The sequence below is a fragment of the Rhyacophila brunnea genome, unplaced genomic scaffold (genome assembly GCF_057557595.1).
Source record: "Rhyacophila brunnea isolate RB1 unplaced genomic scaffold, BYU_Rbru_1.0 scaffold_24, whole genome shotgun sequence".
Lineage (NCBI taxonomy): Eukaryota > Metazoa > Arthropoda > Insecta > Trichoptera > Rhyacophilidae > Rhyacophila > Rhyacophila brunnea.
In genome coordinates, this window is record NW_028232904.1 from 1,837,395 (window position 1) to 1,864,889 (window position 27,495).

The 27,495-nt window shown below is 37.0% G+C and overlaps 1 protein-coding gene across 1 annotated transcript in view; it reads right to left on the minus strand.

The window, feature by feature from the left end:
* Window positions 1-2,029: 2,029 nt before the first annotated feature.
* The window catches only part of LOC147068877 (cyclic nucleotide-gated channel alpha-3), a 590,082-nt gene continuing 564,616 nt past the window's right edge, over window positions 2,030-27,495 (minus strand). The window contains exons 12-16 of the mRNA XM_085951461.1: window positions 17,494-17,661; window positions 14,841-14,955; window positions 13,361-13,566; window positions 3,994-4,180; window positions 2,030-2,149 (exon numbers count right to left, since the gene is read on the minus strand). Of these exons, the coding sequence (XP_085807587.1) occupies window positions 2,062-2,149; window positions 3,994-4,180; window positions 13,361-13,566; window positions 14,841-14,955; window positions 17,494-17,661 (764 nt within the window). The 3' untranslated portion in view covers window positions 2,030-2,061. The remainder of the gene's footprint in view (window positions 2,150-3,993; window positions 4,181-13,360; window positions 13,567-14,840; window positions 14,956-17,493; window positions 17,662-27,495) is intronic.

Consider the following 27,495-nt stretch of genomic DNA (forward strand, 5'->3'; position numbering starts at 1 on the left):
TAAAATCCACGATATGGTGTTAAGTGACCGAAGATTAAAGTTGAGTGAGATAATTGAGGTTACAGGGATCTCAAAAGGTAGCGTCATTTCTATTTTACATGACAAATTGGGCATGAAAAATATTTCTGCAAGATGGGTGCCGCGTTTGCTTACAGTCGACAATAAACGCAATAGGGTGGTGGCCTCTAAAGCCCTGTTGTCGCTCATGCAACGCAATCCGGATGAATTTTTTCGTCGCTTTCTGACTGTAGATGAAACATGGATACACCACTATACTCCCGAGACGAAAGAACAGTCAAAGCAGTGGATTGCGAAGGCAAACCATGTCCAAAGAAGGCGAAAACCGTAAAATCAGCTGGTTAGGTTATGGCTACTGTATTTTGGGATGCACGTGAAATTATTTTCGTTGACTATTTGGAAAAAGGAAAAACAATAACAGGGGATTATTATGCATCTTTATTGGACCAGCTAAAAAACAAAATTGAAGAAAAACGGCCTCATTTAAACAGGAAAAAAATCCTCTTTCATCAGGACAATGCCCGTGTTCACACATGTTTACGATCAATGGCTAAAATTGAAGAATTGAAGTTCGAATTGGTCGACCACCCACCGTATTCGCCAGATTTAGCCCCCAGTGACTTTTTCCTTTTCCCAAACTTAAAAAAATGGCTAAGTGGAAAACGTTTTTTTTCAAATGAAGAAGTCATCGATCGGACAAATGCTTATTTTGAGGACCTTCCGAAAACTTATTTTTCTGATGGCTTAAAAAAAATTGAGAAACGTCTAACCAAGTGTATTGAGCTCCAAGGAGATTATGTTGAGAAATAAAAAAAAAATACAAAAATAAAAACTGTTTTAATGCTTTTTTCTAAGGAATTATTGACCCACCCTCGTATAATGTAGATATAAACCAAATCTTATGGTTTTTTTTTTAGAAACTCTATTTCTCCTAACAAAACGAAGACTTCAAACCCTAATATATCCAAAATATGTCTTTTGAATATGCCATGGTTTTACCCTCACGGCGCGATGTATTCACGGCGGTGAGTCAGCGGTGATGCACCTACGCTCTGTAAGGTGAACGAGGATAAACTAATACGGTGTGATACAGGTTCGAATCCCGGGTCTGGAAAATTCACATGTTGTTTATTTTCAATGTGTGTTTGGACTCAGAGTATGGACTTAGTAGATTGAGCAAGTGGCTAACATCCATTTCTCGTAAAAAGAAAAAAATGTTAATTAACCTCCACTCTGTCCTATTAGGATCCGTGTCCGGAAATTTATACGTATGCAGTTCGCCGTATCACACTTCACTGTGAAATGTTGTTTCGGAAATATATGGTCGTATATTAAAGACCGTCCAACCTCTTTGGGTCGTATTAGATAAAATTCATGTCTAAATAAAATACGGTTCTTGTTGATTTACTTACTACGAAACCAGCGGCAAACAAATTTTTTCAAACATTTCAAATAGCCGATATACACCGGATTATTTTTAGGTTAGGTTAATTTAGGTTAGGTTAAGTTATGTTAGGTTGGGTTATGTTAGGTTAGGTTTTCATTCTTGAAGGAACATTATTGCTTGCAATGCTCCACGAACAATGCGTAATCTCTTTCCATTAAGAAAGCTCACGGCGAACTGTGCTATGGTGAAATGTAATATAATGTACAAGTATTATTTAACCATTAGGATTGAGCATGGTGATGTAATGTGATTATGTGCGTATTTTGACCGCCACACGAGTGTATCAATTATGTACTACTGTCGTGAAAATTAAAAAGATGGCATATACACTTCGAGCTTTAAATATTTTTTTTTATCAACGCCGCATACTGCAAGGTCTCTCTTCACACAAAAACAAAACGTATTTAGCGCAGTGTTCCGAGTTGCGTCCCTTGGCGTGCCGGACCTTGCACCACGAAGTCGTGCGGGTCAGCCGCGTCTATACCGTGCACTGTTGCGAGCGAACCGCGTCTACAACACGCGATAGTGCGGGTCAGCCGCGTCTACACCACGCAGTAGTGAAGGTAGGCCGGCGCCGAGGGAATGGAGCTCCGCTGTTAAATGATGCTCTCTCTGTTACGTTCATTTTCCTCTAAGGAACTGGCCGAACTCGCTCCGCATATCTGCATCTCGATCTCAGCCAACCTGGAACATATTCGAACGGACATTTTAGTTTTATTATAGTACCAAATTCACGGCCCCTACGTCCTGAAGGTCTGCCAAACATTTGGCAGGGGTCTAACCTATCACTGAGGTTAAGGGTAGTGTATTGTATGGCCCCCACAAGGGGGGGAGGGGGGTCTGACAGGGCTCTAGCCTGAGGGCCCGGCCTTAAGGGGGGCCCGGCGTGGCAGATCGACCAGCCAAGTGAGATAAACACAAAATTGCACTTACAGTAAAGAAATGTCACCTGCGGCGCTGTTTCACTTCTAGTATGATAACATATTATAATAAAATGTGGTTATGCGATGCATTTTTGATTATTGTCGATATTCGACAAGTCAATGAATTGTGCATAGCAACACAAAAATGGATGTATTAAAAATACAAAAAAATAGCTAAAAATACCCTTATTTTTACCTCGAACACCAATTGGAATATCGCAATAGGTACCCCTTACCCACTTTGGGATGTGGAGGCCATGGTCTATTGTTCTATAGCAATGGTTCTCACGTGAAATTTAGCTGTGGCCGCACAATTATTGACATTGACAGTTCTATGGAAACGTCTGGTGGCCGCACTAAATTTTACTTTTGTTGTGATTGAGAAAATTAAAGCTAAATTATATTTACTAAAAAAAAGGATCAATTTATTTATAGACAAGTCCATTTAATTAAAGACATTTGAACATTTTAGTACATATCTATTTATTTAAAAATAATGCAAATGGAAATTCCTCAATACTCCTTTTTTCCAATGTGAGCCGCATGGCTGCCTCTAAGTTTGCATCTGTCAAGTCGCTTCGATATTTGTTTTTTATGAAGTGCATTACGCTGAATGATATTTCACAGTATACAGTAGTAGAAAAAATCGACAATATTAATAAAGCAATAATTATTGTTGCCAATTCTTTGAATTGACTTTATTCTCAGAAACGGACTATTTCACACATGATCTCATCACAAAAACACATTATGGATGATTGGGGCGTGGCAGGAAAATTTAAGACAAGTCATGTGTATTCAACCAATTTCATTATTCTATAAATAATTTTTTGAAATATTATTCTGTAAAGCGCTGGTGGCCGCAGCAAAATCTTCTGGTGGCCGGACATAATAATATGATTACCTCTATCGTTGCTTAATCACATCTAAAAGGTGTGCTTAAAATGTTAACTTACTTATTTATTATATTATATTATACTTATTATGACATACAGCGAGCATTTTTACTAACCTATCGGGTCATTTAATTCGCTCCCCAGTATGCGTATACTAATGCTAATGTATTCACTTCCTCTGTAGAACGAGACTTGTACCGTGGCAACGGGATTGGGCTGAGTGACCCCACCCCCGTCAGAAAAAAATAGACGCCACAGCTTTTATCATTTGTACATAGGTGTCACCGTGAAATAGGGCGTATTTAATTTAATTAATTATTTTAATACCGCATAATCATCATTATGTTATTACATAATTTCCAATCATTGCTTTATTTATTTGTATAATAATAATAAATACATCCATAAAATTGTGACGGGTTTAAATGGAGAAAATAAATTAAATAGTCCATTTAATAATGTAATTAAGTAGGTATATTATGACAATGATGAAAATATCGGACGTGTAAGGAACCCTTAAGGTAGAGCCGCACCTGATTGTAAATGAACCCACGAAGAATTAAAAAGAAATCGCTCTTCGGGTGAACACGGATTGCATTGATAGCATACCCAGATGAAGATGAGTCGGTAAATTCTTTTGATTGTCATTATCATAATGAAAGAATCCGTATGTCCTTCTGATGTGTTAAAAAAGCTGAAGAATACATACCTATGCTCGACTTCCCATTGCTGCTGGTTCAGCTTCACCGACATAGCAGCGTTTTCTGTCTCTACCGTGTGAAGCCGCTCCCTTAGCCGTTTGATCTCCGATTCCAGCGCCTCATGAGAGCCGAGCAGGGGTGTCTCTCCGGATCCCTCCAGGTGACACATTGAATCTCCTTGTGCCGAATAGTTACCTGTAATTATCATGTAAAGTGTTACCATTAAGAATGCATGTAAAATATGGTCCAGCTAAAGACTTTGAACTATAGAAACAGCTTTGATTTACCAAGTAATGGTGCAATAGGTAAAAAATAAAACGTGTCCTCGGAAACGGTCCAACTCATAGACATAATGTGGGTCTGCGCATACAATATTTGATAAACAGATAAAATATAGATTTATGTAAGTATATTGCAGTATGATATTATAGTTGAATATGCATAATTTTGAAAACAGTTCTGAGAAAATATAATACTTATTATAACCAATAGAAAAAATCTTTTTGAAAAACTTTATGAAACTCTCAAAGAAAACATTGCAAATTATGTTGTTTTCACTCTTATGCAGATCTGCATGTAAATAACACAACATTTTGGGATTCGGAAGATATTATAATATTTTTAACTACTTATAACAACTGTCAAAGTTCGACTTTTTACTCGTTCTCAGATTGAGGCAGATTGAGTGTCGCTTGGGGGCGGCAGTTGCCCAAAGGGTGGCAATTCGAGAAGAATTACTCGGTATATATAGAAATAGCTACATATCATGGCCCCCACAAGGGGGGGGGGGGGGGCTGACAGGGCTCTAGCCTAGGGGCCCGGGCTCAGGGGGGGCCCGGCGTGATGGGTCTACCAGATAAATGAGATAAACACACATCTTAAATTTGATCTAATAGTAAAAAAGTCGCCTGCGGCGCTATTTTACTTCGGGGTTATTACCATTTAAAAATATAATATGGTTGTTGTGACGTATTGAGTGATACTCGACAACTCAATAATTCGATGTGTTAAAAATCGCTAAAATTACACAGAATTTTATTTGACCACGAACACCAGTTGAAAAACAACACCGTAGAGCGTCAGACTGCCTTTAACCATAGCGATAGCGAGGGGGCCCCGCCCAAGATCCTGGTCTGGGGGCCCGCTTCAAGGTGTGGGGGCCATGCTACATATTATACTTAGTAATAATAGACATAAGAGAGATTTTCTTGTCGGGTTTGCGATGTCTAGTTTACTTCCGTTGTCATTGGACGTCACGTTCTTGGTGAACAGTAATGACACGTGCAAACCTAATTCAAAATGTATCCAAATATGTTTGCCAGTTTCTCACGAGTTTTGGAAGTTGGCAAGTATATTTTTAAATGTACCTCTCTGAAACCGTAGACTCGCAATATTGTCTATTGAAGAAGAGATGGCATTTAAATTAGATTTAGTGCTATATATATATTGTTAGTAATGTATCCATATAACAGATTTCTTAGATCTTGGAGTCATGAAAGGATGATATAAAGTACAGTGTAAAAAAATGTGGCGGCATTTTGTCTAGGGATGTCACTGCTCGTTCTGTTATATCCCTCAGGGAAGAAGGCAAAGGAATCAGTTGGGTTGACAGGAACCTGATGTGGTTTGATACTTTCTTCGTCTCCTTACCAAAGACTGGACTTCTCTGCAACTCCTGAGTAGTATTCACAGCTGTTACGTTTAAAGATCGTCGTCTTGAAGGTAATTCTTAGGTGATTTACCTTCAAGGATATATTTAGACTAGATGGCGAGAAGATGATCGGGAAACAATAAGCTTTCACGAAAGTTAAAGCAATAAAGTTTATTCAACGGAAATGCAAGTATATATTATAATATAGTGGACAAGATATCGTCTCTGTTCTGGCAGAACACACTAACTGGAGAATACTAGTTTTGAGTAATTTGACTTTGAAGTTGTTAAAATGTTTGAAATGGTCTATCATGTGAGTTTATTAAGTAATCGTAAAAAGGATGACTTTAAAATAAAGACTGTTTATTTAATAAGAAGGTTTCCAGACGGTAAAGTTTGAAATAAGGAACATTTTGGTATAACTAACTGAATATGTCATTTTTTCGAATTAGTGTCTTCTTCCAGAACAGTGACGATATACGCGTTACAATGATTTAAAAATAATATACGAAGGGCGCGAGGTGCGTGTCCCTTTTTATACATTTTTGTGTGATACCTATCATTTTAATTAGTTTATTGACGTCTTGTGTGTGATATCCGGTGTCGGTCCTTAGTACTATGACCGTCTGATGCCCCAAAATTGTGTTTATCAAGTAACCCCCGTTTCAGACGGGACACCGGTGTCGCGCTCGTATATAATAAGGAGTCCTTTGTATTCGAATAAAGGGGCCAGGAACGCCCAGAGCTAATGAGTCAACGCATAATTTTGCGATATAAATTAGAACATAAAACTGGCTGCGGTCATAAAAACATGTGTATCGGCGGCTTGAGAATGTAGCGGCCGACGGGAAAGTGTACCATACACGCTTTGACTCATTAGCTCGGGGCGTTCATAAACATAATACAAAGACCCTTTTATTCGAATACAAAGGTCTCCTTATTATATACAAGCGCGACACCGGTGTCCAGTCTGAAACCGGCTTTAGAGTAAATATGTAGGTTATCATATTATTACAGTGGTGAAGGGTAAAGGTACTAGGCTGTTAAGATCCGCCATAAATCGTGCACACTAAACTTTGTCAGTCATACGTATTTGTTTTCATTAAAATTTGACTACAATTTACAGATAGTGTTAGTTAGTTTTTAAAATTCAATTAAACCATGCGAAAACCAAGCCATAATAAATAATAGTCAAGAAATACTCGTCTATCTATAAAATATCTAAAGTTACTTATAAATCATACATAACCTTAAATATTTTATATATATAATAATACTTTTCATCTATTATAGTTTATTTAAGGCAGGACTTGAAGAATTAAAAAAAAATGAACCAACAATATGTGTAAATATGTATTCTTAATCCAACGAAAACAAATAAGTATGAATAAAAAAGTGTGCACAATTTTGTCGTATCGCCCAAAATATACCAAAACTATTATGGTTTGGTTTAGGCAGAGTTTAATTGATTTTTAAAAACTAACCAATACCATCTGTAAATTGTAGTCTTATTGCAATGAAAACAAATACATATGACTGACAAAGCTTAGTGTGCACTATTTATGGTGGATCTTAACAGCCTACCCTTTGCTACTGTTATATTACATGCCTATTGTTTATTAACCCTTATTAAATTGCAAAGTTTGGTAGGTATAACGGTTTAATATACTCTGAAACTTGGGAGTTTGTATAACAGTTCGTTGATCGTCCATTGGTCAGTAGCAGAGCATAGACAAGTCGGATGATTTGTTGTCTTCGGACTTTTGACTCGTCAATGGTGCGCCTGCATTATATAGGGGTAGATACCTGATTTTACGATGCAATATTTGGGGAAAACCTCACCTTGTATAAAATATTTATAAAATTAAATATTACTCAAAACTCACAACTATTCATTACTCTAAATATTATTTCTACATACTAGCTACATCTATCAGTAAAAACAATTAATTTCATTCAATATTATATTTGATTAAAACCTCCTCTTACCTTGACATATTATTAACAATAATTAATGTATAAATCATAATATCAATCACCATTAAATGAGTGACACACTTTAAAATGTATATTTTGTTGTCAAAACAAAACAATAGAGCGATAATAATTGTCAGCATTTCCTCAATCATAACTAGATCAGTAGGGTCTGTTATGATTTGTTAATTGCGACAATATCTATAATAATATTTAAGTCGCCTAGGGTACATTGGTACGACCGCGTTACAGACACCCGAGTTTGTGAGCAAACACAGCAGCCTTCAGTGATTGAGGTAATCACGAAGAGACGTTTTACGTGGCTGGGATATGTGTTCCGGATGCCAACAGAGAGTGCGACACTCCGTACTCTTGTGGCACAGCCTCAAGGTTTCCGTCGTCGTGGCCGGCCCTCCCTCACCCTGCAGCGGTGCTACAAAAGCGACCTATGCTCTGCAGGCCTGGGATGGCGGGAGGCGCAAGAGTTGGCGATGGATCGAAGATAAAAAAAATGCTCATCCACAAATTCTCAAAGTAATGGTTATGTAAAAAAATGTATATAGATCTAATAAATAGTTGATGATTTCACTTAAAAATTGAAAATTTTTAAATATTTTATTCATCAGTTATAGGTAGATTTGGTCTTTAGTTTAAATTTCATTGTTTACCGCTTTAAAAAAAAAGAAATAATTAAATTTTATATAGAATTTAAAGAGAATTGATGCAATTTATATTTTTCTATAAACTTTGTATTTTCTATAAAAATGTTGTCTATTATCTATGGTCTGCAAGTTGGGTTCTGTTAAAAATAATATTATCAATGGATGGCATATCGCAAGTAATTTTAATGTACGCACACGTAGAAACTGTTAAAATTAAGTGAAACTTACTAATACATTATACTTGGCACTCTTCATTCAGTGAATTTACAGAGATGGTGATCGTTCAAAATATTTTGCATAATGACGAAACCATAGACTAAATATGTCGCCACGACAGCGTGACAGTAGGCGACATGAACTTAAATTTGATCAGAACTTTAATCATCGTGTTCTCCACACCAATACCCCCGCTTGGCAAGGGCTGGAGTCAGGACAAGATGTTTTTATGTACAGCATGTTATCACCGGCCTTCTGCGCGCTCTGAAGCGGAGATGGCAGGCCGTGATAACGTCAAGGTCAAAGCGGGGGTGGGGGACAGAAACGCACGGGGTATTTGGTCAAGGCTGGTTTATTTCATCGTATTGCAGGGTAGTCGTTACAGATACGATACAGGTTATTGTCGTCGTTGGCGGTCGGTTGGTAATTGGCGGGCTGCAACGTGGTGTCGCGGCTGGGCTGCTGATTGATTGCTTGGCATCCGAGGCGAGTCAGTGCTTGCGGCGTGGCGATCTGCCGATGTCAGATGTGGTCTTTTTTGGCGGGCTGTCCGGAATGCTGGCTTGGCTTCGCGTCCGAGGCGAGCGAAGGCGAGAAGAGATTTCGCGGTCGATGCTGCTGGTTCGGCGGTTGACGTAAGAGAGATGCTGGCTGGTCGACGTATCAGGCAAGAGAGAGCTTTCGCGCCCATCCAGATCCAACTGCCAGATTCGCGGCGTCCTGTTTTATCCGTCGGTCGGGAAGCTCCCTGTTTTACCGACGGATTGACTAGTGGCGGCGCGAGCGGCCGTTTTTGATAGACCGCGTCTGTTTTGGCGGGAATTTGACGAATTTGAATTTCAAGGAGACGGGTTCCGCTCGGCCGAGGGTTGCGATCACCGCGAAGAGTGGACGTAGGCTGTGGTATTTTGGGAAATATGATGGTTCGGTCCGCCCTTTGAGGTAGTCTCCTGTGGGAGATTTCCATCTGGTATCAAACGACCTCTCCGGGAAACGACCGAACCGTCGTCTTTTCCATCAGCCTACCGTCGCTTGTCCTTGGGGGCCGGTTCACCTCTGTGCGGCTTTGACGCGTCCGATGGTCTTGGCGTGCTTGAGGCTCTTTCGTGTCAAAACTGCTGAGGTTTCCACTTCCACATGGTGGTTCCCTCGAATCGACCAGCTCATCGCATCCTTGGGCCGTCGAAGAGTGAGGTGGGACCTGTTGCGCCTGCTAGTCGCCGCCATTGTGTGACTAGAGACCAGGGCACCAATCTCAGCTTCCTCGTGAGGTTTTCGCGGAGGTGTCAGACATGTCAGTCAGGGACACTCCGTGATAGCGCCGGTTCCAAGAATAGACGTCTGGTGATGGGGTCTGGTGTTGGAAGTGGGACCTTGAGTTCTTGAGCGTCGTCTTCTCGCACGTCCAAGGCGTCGAAGCGGTTTGGCCATAGGTGTCGTAGTTTTAAGGCGGGCGTGACATCCTCGCTGGCGTCGGATGTTTGTCGATTAATGCTGGGGGTCTTGCTGTGTCCCTGGAATCTTGGCTTCCGCTTCAGTCTTCTTGGTCCCTCAGGTTGCAGATCCGATGTGGCCTTGGGCCGTCGGCGATTGAGGCGGTGTCTGATGTATCTGCTGGTCACCGCCGGTTGGGCAACCAGAGACCAGGCGACCAACCTCGGTCTGCCGTAAGGTATATCACGAAGGTGCCGGGCGTCGCGCCGGGGCACTCCGTGATAACGCCGGTGCCAAATGGTAAGCGGCTGGTTATGGGGTTTGGTACTGAAGCTTGACCTTGGGTCTTTGCGAGGAGTGTCGTCTTCCAGTGCGTTAAGACTCGCTAGGCTTGATAAGGCTAGTGGTTATGCTAGGCGAGACATCCGCGCTGGTGGCAGATGTTTCGCCTGGGTTTGAGGTACGAGCGCCGTTGGCTGGCACCTCGCTGTGCTGGGTGACGTCGGTCACGAAGAGCGTCGGCGTCGGTAGCCGGGGCATCTCCGTGTAGCGTCGCGACGCCGTTGGCCATGACATCTTACGTATTCCTCCGTGGGCCAGGGTCGACGGATGATACCGCTGGTCGGAGGAACATAACGATGCTGCTGTCACGTCTTGCGATGGAGCCGATGTCCATGCTGATTTGCTATCCAGGCTGTTGCTTCTGTCAGGCGCCACTGGTGTGCTGAATTCCAGGTTTCGGGACCACGCGGTTTTTTGCGCGGCCCCCCAGCAGTGTCTGGCTAGGCTTTCTACATCGAATGAACTCGCGGGAGTACGTTCCGCGCGATCTCGTGCGTCATTTCCGCTGCGAGAAACGCATCGCCTCGTGTCTCGATGTCGCGATTGCAAGCGCGAAACAAGGTCAATTTGACATTGTGACTACCGGCCGTGTGTTTCTCCCCCGGTAGAGTGAGTACTCGCAAATGTCACTGTTTGAGGAAGTTCACAGTTGTACTCACTCTGCTGGCGTATCTCAGGGTCGATGCTGGCTCCGGTGGACACAATCCTGCCCACAAGCCCCACGTTGACGGCGATCAACTTATCACCGGCCTTCTGCGCGCTCTGAAGCGGAGATGGCAGGCCGTGATAACGTCAAGGTCAAAGCGGGGGTGGGGGACAGAAACGCACGGGGTATTTGGTCAAGGCTGGTTTATTTCATCGTATTGCAGGGTAGTCGTTACAGATACGATACAGGTTATTGTCGTCGTTGGCGGTCGGTTGGTAATTGGCGGGCTGCAACGTGGTGTCGCGGCTGGGCTGCTGATTGATTGCTTGGCATCCGAGGCGAGTCAGTGCTTGCGGCGTGGCGATCTGCCGATGTCAGATGTGGTCTTTTTTGGCGGGCTGTCCGGAATGCTGGCTTGGCTTCGCGTCCGAGGCGAGCGAAGGCGAGAAGAGATTTCGCGGTCGATGCTGCTGGTTCGGCGGTTGACGTAAGAGAGATGCTGGCTGGTCGACGTATCAGGCAAGAGAGAGCTTTCGCGCCCATCCAGATCCAACTGCCAGATTCGCGGCGTCCTGTTTTATCCGTCGGTCGGGAAGCTCCCTGTTTTACCGACGGATTGACTAGTGGCGGCGCGAGCGGCCGTTTTTGATAGACCGCGTCTGTTTTGGCGGGAATTTGACGAATTTGAATTTCAAGGAGACGGGTTCCGCTCGGCCGAGGGTTGCGATCACCGCGAAGAGTGGACGTAGGCTGTGGTATTTTGGGAAATATGATGGTTCGGTCCGCCCTTTGAGGTAGTCTCCTGTGGGAGATTTCCATCTGGTATCAATGTCATATCCTCTTATTTTCTTGTTACAATAAAAACATACGCTTTATGTATAAAAAGATCACGTACTTCATAGCTACGATATTTTTATTAGCAAGTTCTAACCCCGAATGTTTTTTCTAGGGGAATTTCCCAGAGTGAAAGTTTGCATATTTGTTCAAGGGTACCAACAATAAAAACATATCATTTGTTGGACAAATGTTGATTTAGGATCAGTGACTGAGGGGAAAAACGACATACATTTTTGTTTGCCAGTAGAAGAAACCTGTGTTTTTGTTTCATTCACATTTTTCTCTTACTCCGATGCGAAAATATTGAGTCATTAAAAATTCAAATAGAAAATGGCACACGCGCGCACACAGAAAAATGATTTAGAGAGAGATGGGAATTTTGAAAAAAAACTTTTATTTTTTATTGAATTTAAATTTTAATCCGGCAGATAATCCAAAAGGAGCCGCTGACATCCAAATTTGAGTGGTTCACAATAATTATGGTTCAAGTCCAATTTTCATAAAATTCAATTTTAATCCTTTAGTGGCTAGATAAAACAGATTTCTATATTCTGTGTTAATATCACAATCGTAGCTCTACAATTTTCCGCATAAATGACAATACTAGTATTGATAAGACATCAAATATAATGTGAATCATGTCCATTTTGACAGTTTCTTCAGCAGTATAAAGAGGTATTTGCTAACATTAATTTGATAATATTAATAAAGCCTGAATATACTTTACGTTTCGACTGTTTATTTAAATTGATCCATGTACTATCAAAATATGGTAAGTATATACAATGAAAACATTCCTGAATTTTACAAAAGTAGTTTTAACTTTAGGTTCAAATATCTCAGGATCCATTTTGATGGACTTGATCCATAATTATTGTGAACCACCCATTTATCCGCCTATTATTTACAGCTTTTCGGCGCTTCGACTGCGGAGTAACGAACTTTTCCATGTACATTCCCCATACTCAGACACTCCACGCTTTAAGCCTAGCGATAAACAAAACGGTTTTGATGAAGCTCAAAAAATAAAATTAAGCTATCTGTGGGGTTCGATGTGAGTTACCACCGTGGGAGTCGTCGAAGTGTCGTAGGTCATGGTGTTGGGGATGATGATGGGGAAGTCAAAGATGGATGCAGGAGCGAGTTTTATTTGCGGCGTAACGGTCGGTACAATAGTATACTACAGTAGTTATGTTACAATACTTATGATAATGTTCCGAGGTCCGAATCTCAGTATAATGAGATGTTGTGCGGGACGATAGGGAGATTGAGATTCTAACAGACCGGGAACTTATATTCGAGTGACATTTCCGATAAATTATTATTCGCTATTTATACAATCAAAATAATATTCTTTTTATTGAAATAATCGAGTCAGCTATTATCTGGCGTTTGCGTCAATGGATGACTACTGACTAAGTGAAAAACGGATATGTGGAATTTATTATTGCAGTCAGCTCCTTACCGAGTTTGCTATAATTTGACACTATGGAAAATAGATATTTAATTTGTAAATCTATATCTCTATAGTATATCCAATCAAAGTAAGTAAATCGTCAAGTTTTCGTTAGAAATACAAAAAAAAAATCAGTCCCTGAATGAAAAAATCTTACCAGTTCTGGTGGCATTTCCCGCACTACTGTGATGAGAGGGAGCCCTCGAGGACCTCGCGCTGGACGCTGCAGACATGGGTGACCCTGGCGAGCGGACCCCGGCGTTGGAGCAGACGCCCGTCCCGAGGCCGGAACTGGACATCATCGTAGGGCCGCTGCTGTGAACCGCAAGACCCCTGCTGGGACATACGGGACTTCCAGGGTCACTGCAACGCGACCAGCCAGTACAAATGGAAACTAATACTACACAGCAATCTATGGTACTACTTTTTACATTTAGAATTTATGCATGCAATATGATTTTATAATTCATTCGTTCGTAGCAAACTTGAGAGGGGGTCGATTATTCAGGCAATGTACATCAGCTGATGTACGGCCTTATGGTGGATTGGGTTCAGACGATTTTTTTTTTATCTTGACAAGCTTTATTACTACGTTTTACATGACGTTGTAACTTTATACATGCAACCTGACTTATATATTTAATTCATTAATTAGATCAAAGCAAGCTTGAAAGTGGGTCAGCTATTTGGGACCCGTATCAGTTGAAGTACGGCCTTATGGTGGAGAGGGTTCAGGAGAATATTTTTTGACTTGTTTACGTAACCCTAGGCATACAAAACATCCGATTTCTATAATAGAAAATTATGCAAAATATATGTATATGCCTATAGATTTTGGTATTTAATTTGGTCCTCGTAAAAAATGGTTGCTCATCAATGGACTGTATAATATGATAATCCTGCAAGTCTATTCTAACATAACACTTTATTCCAAAGTCATACAGAATTGTGATAAAAGTGCTATGATCTATTCTACGCGTTTAGTGTGAAATCATGTTATTCTGTGTTCGAACGGGCGAAACACGGGTAGATACTAACTCAAAGATTCGCCTTTTAGATCACCGTTTTGTAAACTAGCAAACGTCTGTAACATATTTGTGTTATCTCGGATAGCGGTAACGATGTTATGGTGTTATGTAGTTGGAATAGACCTGTTGGCTATGAATTATTACTCTTGTTGATCTGCGTATCACTGATAACTCTATAAGAAAACTAGGGCATTATTAGACCCCTGTCTTGAGACAAAATACATATGCCTGTATTTATGACCACAGTACCTATATACTGTTAGAACGTATTAGTTAGTTCCCAAATAAATATTGTTGACTTCATACATAATTGAGTTTTGGATCTTTTGGCATTTGGGTCTTTATTTAATTGAAACTTTTAATTCGTTAAGGTAAACAATACATTACAGGAGTAGTTTCGAGAATTAATGTGACTTATATTGGATAATATTTAACTTAGGTTCTTCATGAAGAAGGGTTTGTAGCCCATAGCTCGCTGTCAACACAATTATTGACAAAAACTTTGTTTCAAAATAATTACCGTGGAAAAAATAAACTGACCAGGAGTACATCAATTTTGATCAACATACCCAACACGTTTGATCTTATTAGATGCTTAATATGGCCTACCTGAAAAGGGAGTGTTCTCTATATGGTACTCCTGGGGCTACGAACATCTCCTCAAGAGGGACCCTCCCTAACGACTCCACCAGACCTGGTGTCGACTGACATCTTCCCATGGCGACTGGAAACAAAATAGTATTTTACCAAGACGTATAATAGGATATAGGAAAACGTGCACACTTTTTTCGTTTATCCCAAAATATTGCATCTTTAAAATCAGGGTTAACATCACCTTTGTATTAAATTTTATACTTGTGAAACACAAGGACAGGCAGTAAATATCAAGGCCTGAACAAAAACGATGCATAAGTGCGAGTGAGAAAGTATTCGGACCCCTTATAATCTCTGCGACACGCGCTAGAGTAAGATAAAAGGTTTACAGATGTGTGAGATGATTTGCTGTGGTGTCGCCGCCAAATATTAGTTTGTTGCATAGCTAAGCGTCGATAACCTGCGAGCGCGTGTTGCTAAAATTGATATTTTTTGTGTTAAACATAAAGTCAGTGGTAAATATTTTTAGTTAATTAAGTAGAAAAGATGGTTCCGTGTATTGTTTTTAAATGTGGTAACCATACTGATAAGCAAGAAGATGGTATTACGTGTCATAGGTAAGTTGGTCATGTTCGTTATAATTTATTTGTATATTATTATATATTTTAATATCAGTGACCACCTAATGGTTGCATTTTGACTGCTTAAAAATACTATATACCTACCAAAAGAAATAGAAAATTATATTTTAATTCTGAGCGTGTAGTGCGAGCACTAGCGAAATGGTCTATGGTCTCAAACATTTGTGTACGAATGCGTTCGCTCGCCCACAAACCAAACCCACAGCACGCAGCTTCATTTAGCAATGCAATGGGTGGCGTCTAGATGTATCTATATCTAATACTGTTTTTTTTTTTTTTATATTTTTACCGGTATAATTCATCAAATATTTCTACGTATAAGGCCTGGCAACATGGCCCCCACAAGGGGGGAGGGGGCTGACAGGGCTCTAGCCCAGGGGCCCAGCGTAGCGGGTCGATAACATAATTGATATCTTAAATTTTCTCTAATAGTAAAAAAGTCGCCTGCGGTTATTGTGTGTTCTCCATAATGTATTTAAAATCGCTAAAAATACACTGAATTTTTATTCACCATTTAGAAGCAGCAGACTGCCTTTAACCTTAGTGGTAGGTAGGGACCCCGCCAAAGATCAAGGCCTGGGGGCCCGCTTCTAGATGTGGGGCCATGCCTGGCATACACGAACTGAATTGAACGGTTGATACAAACGTAATATTATGTTCACACTATGAAATATTTTTTTAAACTAATATGCAATGATAACGTGGAAACTGATTGTAAGTTCTAGTGTCCAGAAATTTGTACGCATGCAGTTCGCTGTATCACACTTCACCGTGAAATTTTCTATCGGGAATATATTATGGTTGTATATTAAAGACCGTCCAACCTCTTTGAGTCGTGTAGTACTGAGATAAAATTCATGTCTAAATAAAACACGGTTGTTGTCGGTTTAAAGGAAACCAGTGGCAAAATTTTTTTGAAAAATATACTGGATTATTTGTTAGGTTAGGTTTTTTTTTGAATTATTAATAACCATCTCCTTGATTTTTCGTACAATGTGTTTGTTAGTAATTTTGAACAATCACAAACACCCAGGCTCTGAGAATAACATATAAATATTGTGTCCTCACCGGGTATCGAACCCAGAACTCTCGGGTGGAAGGCCAGCGCTTTACGCACTGCATCATGAGAGCCGCCTACATCTTGATAATTGCATTCGGGTGGGGGTGACAAGATACTCACCGAGAATAATTGAAAAAATTGTCTTTTCACTAATTATTTTTACTTTTAATCTCACTTATTGCAAAATATTTTTTAATTATGATTATGTTTATAAATAAATAATTAAAGAACGCATTTCATGTTTTATTGGAAGTCCGAAGCCCTAATTTATTTTAAGTAATATAATAATATTATGTATGGTACGATAAAGGACGATGATAAATAATTATAAAGAAGGAATATGTATAAGTAGCTCACTAGACAATTTCAATTTCTGAAAGTAGCTTACGTAGTTGAGTTTGGAGACCACTGGTTTAGACAGTTAACTTATTGTACCTAACAATAATTAACCTCCTTAATACATAAAAATGATACATCAATTACCGTCGATAGACACCTTGTGTGTAGAATAGCTTCGCATGTGTTTTTTTTTCAAACTAAAATATCGCATTCCAGCAGTGTGCTGAGGTCCGTTCGATTAAATTATATTGTGTTATGAAGACCAACAAAAAATTACATCGACATTTTCGACGTGTCGCAGACGAGTTTAGATGTGCGAAACGGCTTAAAATTATTGGTAACATTGTGTAACGCACGCACTAGGTTTATTGGTAGGTTTTAGAAGACATTTTGAATGATTTTTTTATTGTAGAAATGATACTACAACATTTTCATTTGTAGTCGTAAAAAATCATGGTGAAATTAGGTATCTACCTATCAACTTTTCGTACATCCTTGGATGGGTTTTCCACTTAGTTTATGAATGAGCATGCAGTTGGTACTCTTGGTTGTTTTTTAAAACCTATTTTGAATGTCGAGACCAAAATAGCATCAATGTGAATGAATGAAATGACATGGACTATCTTACCTTTTTCGAGCGGCGCCTTTTTGTATTTCTCCAGCCTCTTAACGGCTATGGCTTCCAGACGTACCCTCGCTGCAGGATACTCCTTAAGCACGTCCCACATATCCTTTTTGCTGAGCACAAATAGGTCAGAGTACCCCACCGACCGAACAGATGCGGTACGCCTATTTCCTGTATTACACAAATCAACATTTTACAATGGCTATATCAGCGAATAACCTTATTTGGTGTCATTATTCCATTCAGTTTCAAACTGCAGATAGACGTGAGCCGAACAACGTAGGTAACATAACAAAGATGTGATTATATTGAGATGCACGTCGCGTACTATCACGTGACGTCACAGTAAGCTGCCGATAAGGGAAAAATCAGACTGATGCTATCCCGTAGCACCGTTGAACCTTTAAACGAACAGTGTCAGTTAGCAAAATCTGCCGAAATCACCAGTACAACAATGAGGTCACCTCGCGTTGTACTGCACTGCATGAGTCAATGGACGCTTTTTCGATTCATGTAAAAATTGCGTGTTTTTTATTTTTAGAGGTTGGCACTATGTATTTTATATAAGAATGTTGTCTATTATCTATAGTATGCTGGTTGGGTTCTGTTCATAATATTATCTATGGATATAATATCGCAAGTAATTTTAACATACGCACACGTAGAAACTATTATAATTACTAATTGAAATTAGAATGAATAATGAATAATGATTCAAAATACTAATACATTCGACTCGGCACTCTCCATTATTGAATTTACAGAGGTGGTAATCGTTCAAAATATTCTGCAAAATGACGAAACCATAGACTAAATTTGTCGCCGTGACAGTACGCGACGTGCACCTGAATATAATCACAACTTTTCCTCCAGGTTGTCGAGTATCTAAGAGCCAAAATATGAGGCGGTTCAAATCGACGCAGACTTGCTTAATTCCTAACAGTTTGCGCTAATTTGTTGCGAATTACATCGCGTGTATCGTAGCCCTAAGCCATATTAGAATTAAATAATGCTATTGGTTTGTTCTGGTATAGTTTATCGCTTTTCGGTACATGTCTATCTGCAGCTTAATAGAATTGGTACATGCGTCAAGAATAAATATTAAAGAAGAAGATGCAAGGCGTATGTTAGGAGTAATGTTTTTTCAAGATATTCATTCCAGATGTAGCATAAGTTCACCTATCGAATATCCCTAAGCAATATTTCGCTTATGTTGGCAGGACGGTCGTCATTATAATACCTAATATGAACAAGTATTTCGACCGTGTTTAGGAAGAAGGGCGTAACCCTCACAGAACAATTTTTACAGGAGACGCAAAAAAATTTTTTGGTTTAATATTAATAAAAAAAAATAGGCACAGAGATTGGGTGCAAGATGATTGATGATTTGGTGTAATATCTTTTTGATCTAATAATAATTAAAGAAATTATTACAGAAAAATCATTAAAATTGAGGGTAAATGCTTTTTTCCTTAAATCAGAACTTAATTAAAGCTCAATTAAAACCAGAATTTAGATAAAAGTTCAGAATTTGCGGCTTACATTTTTACAGAACGTGTATTTAGTTGTATACATTGTTAATATCTAATAAAAGCACTTTTCGAAAAATCGAGGGTTACATCCTTTTTCCTAAACACAGTCGATTTGGTTTAAATGGTTTGTCACCAGTAAATGGTTTTGGGTGGTTATTGGTTCTAGTTGTAAATGCATGACAGTAGGATGTAAATCGTTCGTCATCAGTTTTTTCGCCAACATGGTATTTTTGGGTGGTTATAATAATTTATACTTGTGAATTCAGAAATATAGTATTTATTGTGGTTTTTCTAATAAATATGCATCTCTTTTATTGTGTTAACTGTCAATAATTCTTGGTGGAAATCCATTGTATTATTAATATAATTTAATATAACGCAACATTTTTATAGTAGGTAGGTACTTTTTCCACTTTTAATAAATAAATCTGGACCAGTTTCGTCTGCCTCAGAGGGAAAAATATTTAGTTGAAAATGTTCCTCTGAGGTGGATGAAACCAGTCCAGATTTAGTTATTAAAAGTGGAAAAAGTAGATACTATAAAAAAATATGTTTTATTAAATTAAATTAATAATAAATTTGCGTGTTTAACCGGTAAAATTTTTTAATTGTATAAGCACAAATATCACTTTTAAAATTGTAACATTTTTACTTTATGGGGACATCAGGGTGGAAATAAAAAATATCGAGGGTATACTGACAGAAAGCATTAAGTCATTAAAACAAGTTCTGAGATAATCGCAAAAAGGACATTATTTTTTTTTTCAAAGCGTTCTCCCACGTAGATTTTTTATGATTTAAAAACATTTTTTCTACATTATAAAGACTAACCTTTATGGTAAACACAATATACGACATGTTACAAGTCCTGTATTTTGTATACGCAGAACTCATTAGGTCATTATCATGCTTTCTATCAGAATAAAAAAATAGCAATAAGATTTAATAATGTTTCTATTTTCTCACCATTATATCCCATGCTCTTATGCGTTTTACCAGGACGTAGAGCGTAAAATTGTATACATTTTGGCATTTAAAACAGAAAACAGCAAAAATTGAGTTAATGCGTTCTGTCAGTATACCCTCGATATGTACCCATTTCCAAATTTATAATAATTAAATAATATTGCTAATAGGCACATTTCTAATTTACAATTTACCCCCGATATTAGACATTGACATGCCATAAGAATATTTTGACATGTAAGCATGAAAAGGTTCGCCGTCGTTGATCTAGAATTAGATGGTTATAGTGTATGTTTGATACAAACTTATTTTACGTAATGCGGATGTTTCTAGCACTGCAGTATTGATGCATCGTATCGTAATTTATTATTTAATCATTGTATCATCACTGGCAAGACTTGCTATTATTTTATTCAAGGGATTTACCCGATGGCCTGCGATATTCTCAGCTTGCCAATACGTGGAAAATAAATTTCCCACGAGATTGCCAGTGCAAAAAATTAATAACTTTGTTGTGGGCGCGAAGGAGGAAGCCGAAATGCAGCTGTGGTATTATCCAATACAACAAAAAAAAAAACGACAACATGTGGGAAAATTAAATGAATCTCATCTATCGATATATATTTCGAACCAAAATTAATAGAGGGTGTGATAGTACATAACTTTTTATTAATTTTCTTTACTGTTATTTCTTATTGGAAATACGTCATAAGTGTCAAAAGAAATATAAACTTGGTTATTATGTTTGCTAAATGCTTATATTCATATATGGTAACTTTTACACATTTATAAAATAACTATATCGGTTTCATTTTTCATTGAACGATATAAATATTAGTTAAACTTAAACAGTTTTTTGACGAAAATGGATGCCCACCATCATCAATCGTCAGGTGTTTGAATTTTTTAGAACTAAGCTCACCACTGTATAAAATGTATGAAATGATTTGTCAAATGTTAGCATGTGGCGCCCTCACTTAGTGGACAACTTATACTGGTGAATCTATCTATAGCCACTTTCCGAACCTTTTAGGTCCATGCATTTGTTCCAAATATAGACCCGGCCATTACTAAAATAATAATATTATCGTATTGTTATTTATTTTTACGGAATTTGTTTATTACAACACTTCTAGCGATTCAAGAACGGTAACTGGGTAACTATAGAAAATTTGGGTTTCTGGTTTATACTGTTATGGTCACTACAGTATTAGAAAATTAATCTTAGCACACAGGTGTGAAACTTATTACACCTGAATCTGGAATGTAAAATGACTTACAGCAACTAAGTCATGATCTACGAGTCGCCTAGAGTCATAACTCACATTTTGTCATATTTGAGTTAAATCTATCAAGTGATTTAAATGCATTAATTAATCTATATAAAGAAAAATAGTTGGCTATCAAAAGTCACTTTAAACCATGTGAAAAAAGTCACATTTTTCAATGAATAACGTGAGTTCTGTAATCAACGCCTTTCTAACTAATCAGGGAGCTCTATTTCTCAAAGTGTGCTGTGTGTCTGCAACCTTAGAAGAATTATATATATATATATATATATATATATATATATATATATATATATATTTAAAAAAAATAATGTAAATCGACTCATCATTAATATTCAAGGGCGTTCAATACCTTTCTTCTAATTACAAAAAACAGTGCTCTGGTGATTTTTTGAGATTATCTCGAAACTCGATTGGAGTAGGTGAGTTATGACTCTAGTCAACTCTTTTGACTTTCATATCTCTCATAAAAAAGCTATATCTGCATAGATTATATCAGATAAGTCCCTTTTTATACTCACGTGCCAAAAACTAAAACAACAATTAAAAAAATAGATTATAAATAATAACAAGATAAAACGAACTTTTTATATACAACGTTTTTAAATTCTGTTGAACCCAATGACATTAATATGGACGAAGCATCTGGAAAAAAATGACACTCACTTTTTGTCGGGTCTGCCGAATAGCATATTCTGTTCTAATGCCATTACAATAAAGGTGATATTGCTGTAAATTCCTGATGCTTTTTGTCGGGTCTGCCGAATGGTATAATTCATATTTTAATATCAATATCGCTCGCTCAAATGAACATTGATACTAGAAACACTGTTCTAATGCCATTACAATAAAGGTGATATTGCTAAAAATTCCCGATGCGTGATATCGCATAATAGAAATTGAGAAATTTGGTCACGTGACGTCTACCTAGACATGTGCGAATGTCGCTATGCGCGAATTTACTTGCTAGCTACTGTACTGAGTGCGTTGTTCATTAATAATGTCGTTGGTTGAACCATATAAACTTGACTTGAATAGCTTAAACGATCAAAAAAATTTGTACTTGACAATATGTCATATTGATTTCCATAGTAACGCACGTATATATAAATAATTTAGTTGCTAGGACCCCAGACCCCCTAACAACCAATAATGGTGTCGAAATTACTTTTAATACAAAACAGAATTAACTGAAAATGAATTTAATTCTACTTAAAGATGGCTAAAAGTATTAAAAAAATGCATTGGCATCGTGTTTTGAAATATTTTCAAATGTCTAGCTAGTCGGGAAGTTAGTTAAAAATCGATTGCAAGATTTGTACCGGACAATGAACCACCGGACAAATAAGAATACGAGCTAAGAAAAACATTGTAAAATATGATTTCTGGCTTCAATGAAGCCTTTGGTCGCTTCTGGGTTAACGTGGCACGTATACTATTGATTCGCCACCACTGACTGGTACAGATGAATGATTTTAATGAAAATATCTATTTATATATTTTATATTAATTTGATTAATTCTACATATATGTGTATTTTATTACGACGGGTCTAAAATAGTATTTACAGCATCAAAAATCATGCTGGATTTTTGTTACTTGATCATACGAACCAAATACAATTCTACGTTAATTAAAAAAAAAAGGTTTTTTTATGTGTTTAATCTCGAAGCCCCCTCAGCGAAAGGCGTACGTCAGATTCGAAGCGAGCTTTGGCATGAGGGGGGCATTTAAACCTGCAAAGTGTATGCAATAAAAATGAATAATTAACATTTCACCTGCCATTATTGTTTCGGCACGCCTTGCATCTCCCTCTTTAATTATTCTGCATGCTATTTCGCTCTCGAGCGCCATCCGCAGATTTTGACGCGTTGCGGATATTTTTTGGCAGTAAATTCGACATGAATGAAAACGTACGAGAATTAAAAAAAAAACATAATATTTTTTTTTGCACCTGATCTGCTCTCAAAAATACCGTGTTTTTGTCGAAATTAAATGATAGACTTAATATGTGCAGGTACTTAATGACTCCAACATCCTGAAGCAACCCCCAGACTGCGATCTTTAGTGCCATCTGAATTATTAAAATATTTTTAACTGTCACAAAATAGACGATATAAATTGAGAATGGAATATTATGTCTATAGAGAAAATACTTTGATGTTTTTGTTTTAAATTCTTTTACGTGTGTATTTATAATAATTCATTTACTACCTTTCATTCAATATAGAAATTACTTAAAATATTACTTAAACAGTAGGAATATAACAGCAAGATAAAAGGAGACATGTTGACATAACTTATTATTTATCATTATTAATGTAGTGCGGAGAAGGGAAACGAGTCAAAATAACAACTAACTCATAGCATGGCTATTGATTCTAACATAATATCATTAAACGATTTTTAATTTTAACTCCAAAACAAATAAAAAAGTGATAAATACGATATGTCGTATTCAGGCAGTTAATAATAAAATTATCCCGGGAAGTTAACTGTCAGGCGTGATATTTTTTAACACGGCCGCTCATGACCGCGTTAACCGCGAGCTGTCAAATGTCATTCAGTAGCACAGTTAACACGTCTTACTTGATTTTAATAGGATGAATTTTAAATCAAGTAATATTCAGTGCCGAGTGTTAACAATTATTATTGTAGATAATCGCTTTTTTAAAGGATTGTTTCGAGTGATATCCGTATTAATTTGGAGCAATAAAAATAACGGAAACGTGCTACCGTGTTAACTATTTAAAATAGCCCTGCTGTAATATAAATAAGGGAGGAAGGTCACCATTATTTTACAATATTTATTATACATTTCTTTTATTTTGTTAACTGTCAATTCATGGTGGAAATGCATTGTATTGTTGTTTTTATTTAATAAAACGCATTTTTTGTAGTACTTATTCCACTTTTAATCAATAGATTAGGACCGGTTTCGTCCGCCTCAGAGGGACATTTTCAATTGTCTCAAAATGTCCCTCTGAGGTGGACGAAACCGGTCCTAATCTATTGATTAAAAGTGGAATAAGTACTGCAAAAAAAGGCGTTTTATTAAATAAAAAGAACAATTTATTATAGATACTAAGATAATATCACTTTTCTCCGTTTTTTTAAATTGAATCAAAGTACCTATGGCTTGTGTCCCTTTTCCTGAACTCAAAAGAATTTCGTGTTCTATTTTTAAAATGCAATATGCAATGATATTTTATAAAAGAGTTCGATTTTTAAATAATATTTATATCTAAATTTATTGTAACTTATGTCCTTTTATCTTGTAAAACTGTATTAATAGATATGTAGGTACTAATCTAATACACAAATAATATTAGCATAATAACACCTTAAATCGATATAAACTCACGGAATACAATAGTTTCTAAGTACCATTCCCTTTTTATTATTAGCAGTCAATTAGTATTATTTATAAGTAAGAAGTTTCTTTGTAACAATGACACTACAGAGCAGTTGATAGGGAAAAACAGGGTAAGATCTAAAAAACGTGAAAGACAGATTTAAGCAGAAATGTATCATTATTGTATTGTAGTACTTATCGAGGACTTAGTGTCAAACAACACTATCTACAAAAGTGCAACTTTACAGGAGAGCCAAAAATCGTTATTTTAGATTCTTGTAACTTAACAAGGGAAATGTTTATTTAAAACCTAATGTTAATATTTTATAATTTATTGTGTATTGTACATTTATCTTGCTTATGATGATGTTAAAATTTATAGAGATAGTTTTAAAAATATATGAAAACAAGGGTAACTTATGTAATTAGCGTTAAACTTTACGGACGATTTAATAAGAAATTAGAAAAGATTGACATAACGTTGTTTGACTATCATGTAGCCGTAAATGTAAAATAACGTTATCTCAAAAAAAAAAAAACACTTTTTGTAGATAACGTTGTCTGACTTAAGCACTCGTTATTAGAAATACTTTTAAATATATCACAAAACAAGTAGTCGATTCTAATTAAAAAAAATATACTAGTGTATTATCCAATAAACCATTATTATAATACTTAATTTATTAAATTGTGGTTCCAAACATTTAAGAAAATTCTACATATTTTTTTTTTTATTATATTTTACAATTTTTCTGTTAGAGCTTGCCCAGATGACGCGTGTATCGACACGAGTGCACGTGGATGGGTCAATGAAAGTCATCTGTGACTCGACCGCGTGTGAGAGGTGATACGTTGCGAGTATAAAAATGTGGACGGCTCAATGAGGTCACATGTACTTGCGTGTAATACGTGTTTTTACGCGCGAGTCAAATCACACCATCTGGATAAGGCCTTACACTGACTTTTTGAGTCTAAGAGTTTAGTGCTTGAAAATTAATTTATTAAACTATTTGCTTTATTCAACGAATAATTCACGTGATTTAAGAATGTAACAATATTTCATTGGACATACATAATTTGAAAACACTAGAAAAAATATTTTCGCGCGAAAAATTATGAATTATTGTCAATTAACATTCTGAAATAACTATTTTTTATCATAAAAGGTAAAACTCATTAAATGCTTAGTTAAAATATTGCACATAGTGTGTTTTACCTCTTACAAAACGTTATAATAAAATTAGTACCGACAATACTTGTTATGGGATAGATGTTCTTGGTGTTCTTTTTTTAAAATTATTATTCATTCACTTTCATTATATAGATACCATAATCACAATCAGCCAGAAAATTAAGAGGTTTGTTAATATTTTTTTTTACATAAATGTGTTTTTGGTAACATATAAAATTTTATGTAACCGAGTGTAAAAGTAAGTTTTTCAGTGCTTAAGGGGACATGTGTGATATTTTACAATCTAGTTACAATCTACTTGTTATTTATTTTAATTATTAAGTATAACTATTGTAAAATGCAAAAGCTAATAAAGCACTTTAACAGCCTGGTTGCAGCCAATATATTATTATCCTATCTACCTGTACACAACTTAATTTTCTGACAGATTCGGTGTGTTTACGAAAGAAAATAATATAAATTCGATATCAAAAAGACGTATTAGAATTATTATAAAAATATTAATAAGTAAAAACTGGCTTCATAAGCACTTATAAAAAGAAATTAACGTGGAAAAAATAAGCCGAATTTCAAAAAGTACTGTAAGAAAAGAGAAGAAGGTGTTGATATTTTTAATGTATAAAAGTGGGAAAGAAATCAATTAATTTTCAATTATTTATTATTTTAATAAAAAAAATATTTTACACGGTCGGTAAATTATGTGGAATATTTTTTTATGCGAAATTGCTCACTTAATGAATATCAAACATACGATTTAAATTTAATGCTTGGAAATAAATATTACTGGCGGCGCTTTTTAGTAGACTGTAGGAAAGGGGATGTTTTGGATGCTGGGGGGAGAGGGATATACAGGGATTCAATACAGGCACTAACCTTTGCTGTTGATCTAGTGGGCACGCTGGGCTGGCACCGTGTTCCCACACACACAACTAGTACGACAACCCTCATAGTTACACTGTACTTGTAACGGATGGGTGGGTAATTAGTTTTGTGTCCGTAAACTTGTACGTATGCAGTTCGCCGTCCAACCTCTTTGGGTCGTATAGTACTGACATAAAATTCATGTTTAAATAAAATACGGTTCTTGTCGGTTTACACTTTACAGGAAGTTAGCAGCAAACAAATTTTGAAAATAGCCGATATACTGGATTCTTTGTTATGTTAGGTTAGGTTAGGTTTCCATTTTTGAATTCAGGAATTCTGCCAAAATCAGCTATGAAAATTGAATTAATTTTGGTACAGTTCGGCTATGAGGAATACAGCGGAAAACACATTTTGAAAATAGCCGATATACTGGATTATTTGTTAGTTTGGGTTAGTTTAGGTTAAGTTAGGTTGGGTTAGGTTAGGTAAGGTTAGGTTAGGTTAGGTTTGGTTAGGTTAACCTAACAAATAATCCAGTATATCGGCTATTTTCGAAATGTGTTTTCCGCTGTATTCCTGATAACCGAACTGTACCTTAACTTTCATATTCAATCTAATAAAATTTGAGATAAGAAAGCTCACGGCGAACTGTGCCACGGTGAAATGTTTTACGTACAATTTACATGTAACCAATTAGTTTGTGATTGTTTATGAATTACGGTGATTGATGCGGCATTGGACGAATCGTAAATCATAATTGAAGTACTTTTTTAATGGCGCTATGGTTCAAACTAGTGCAAGTCTTTA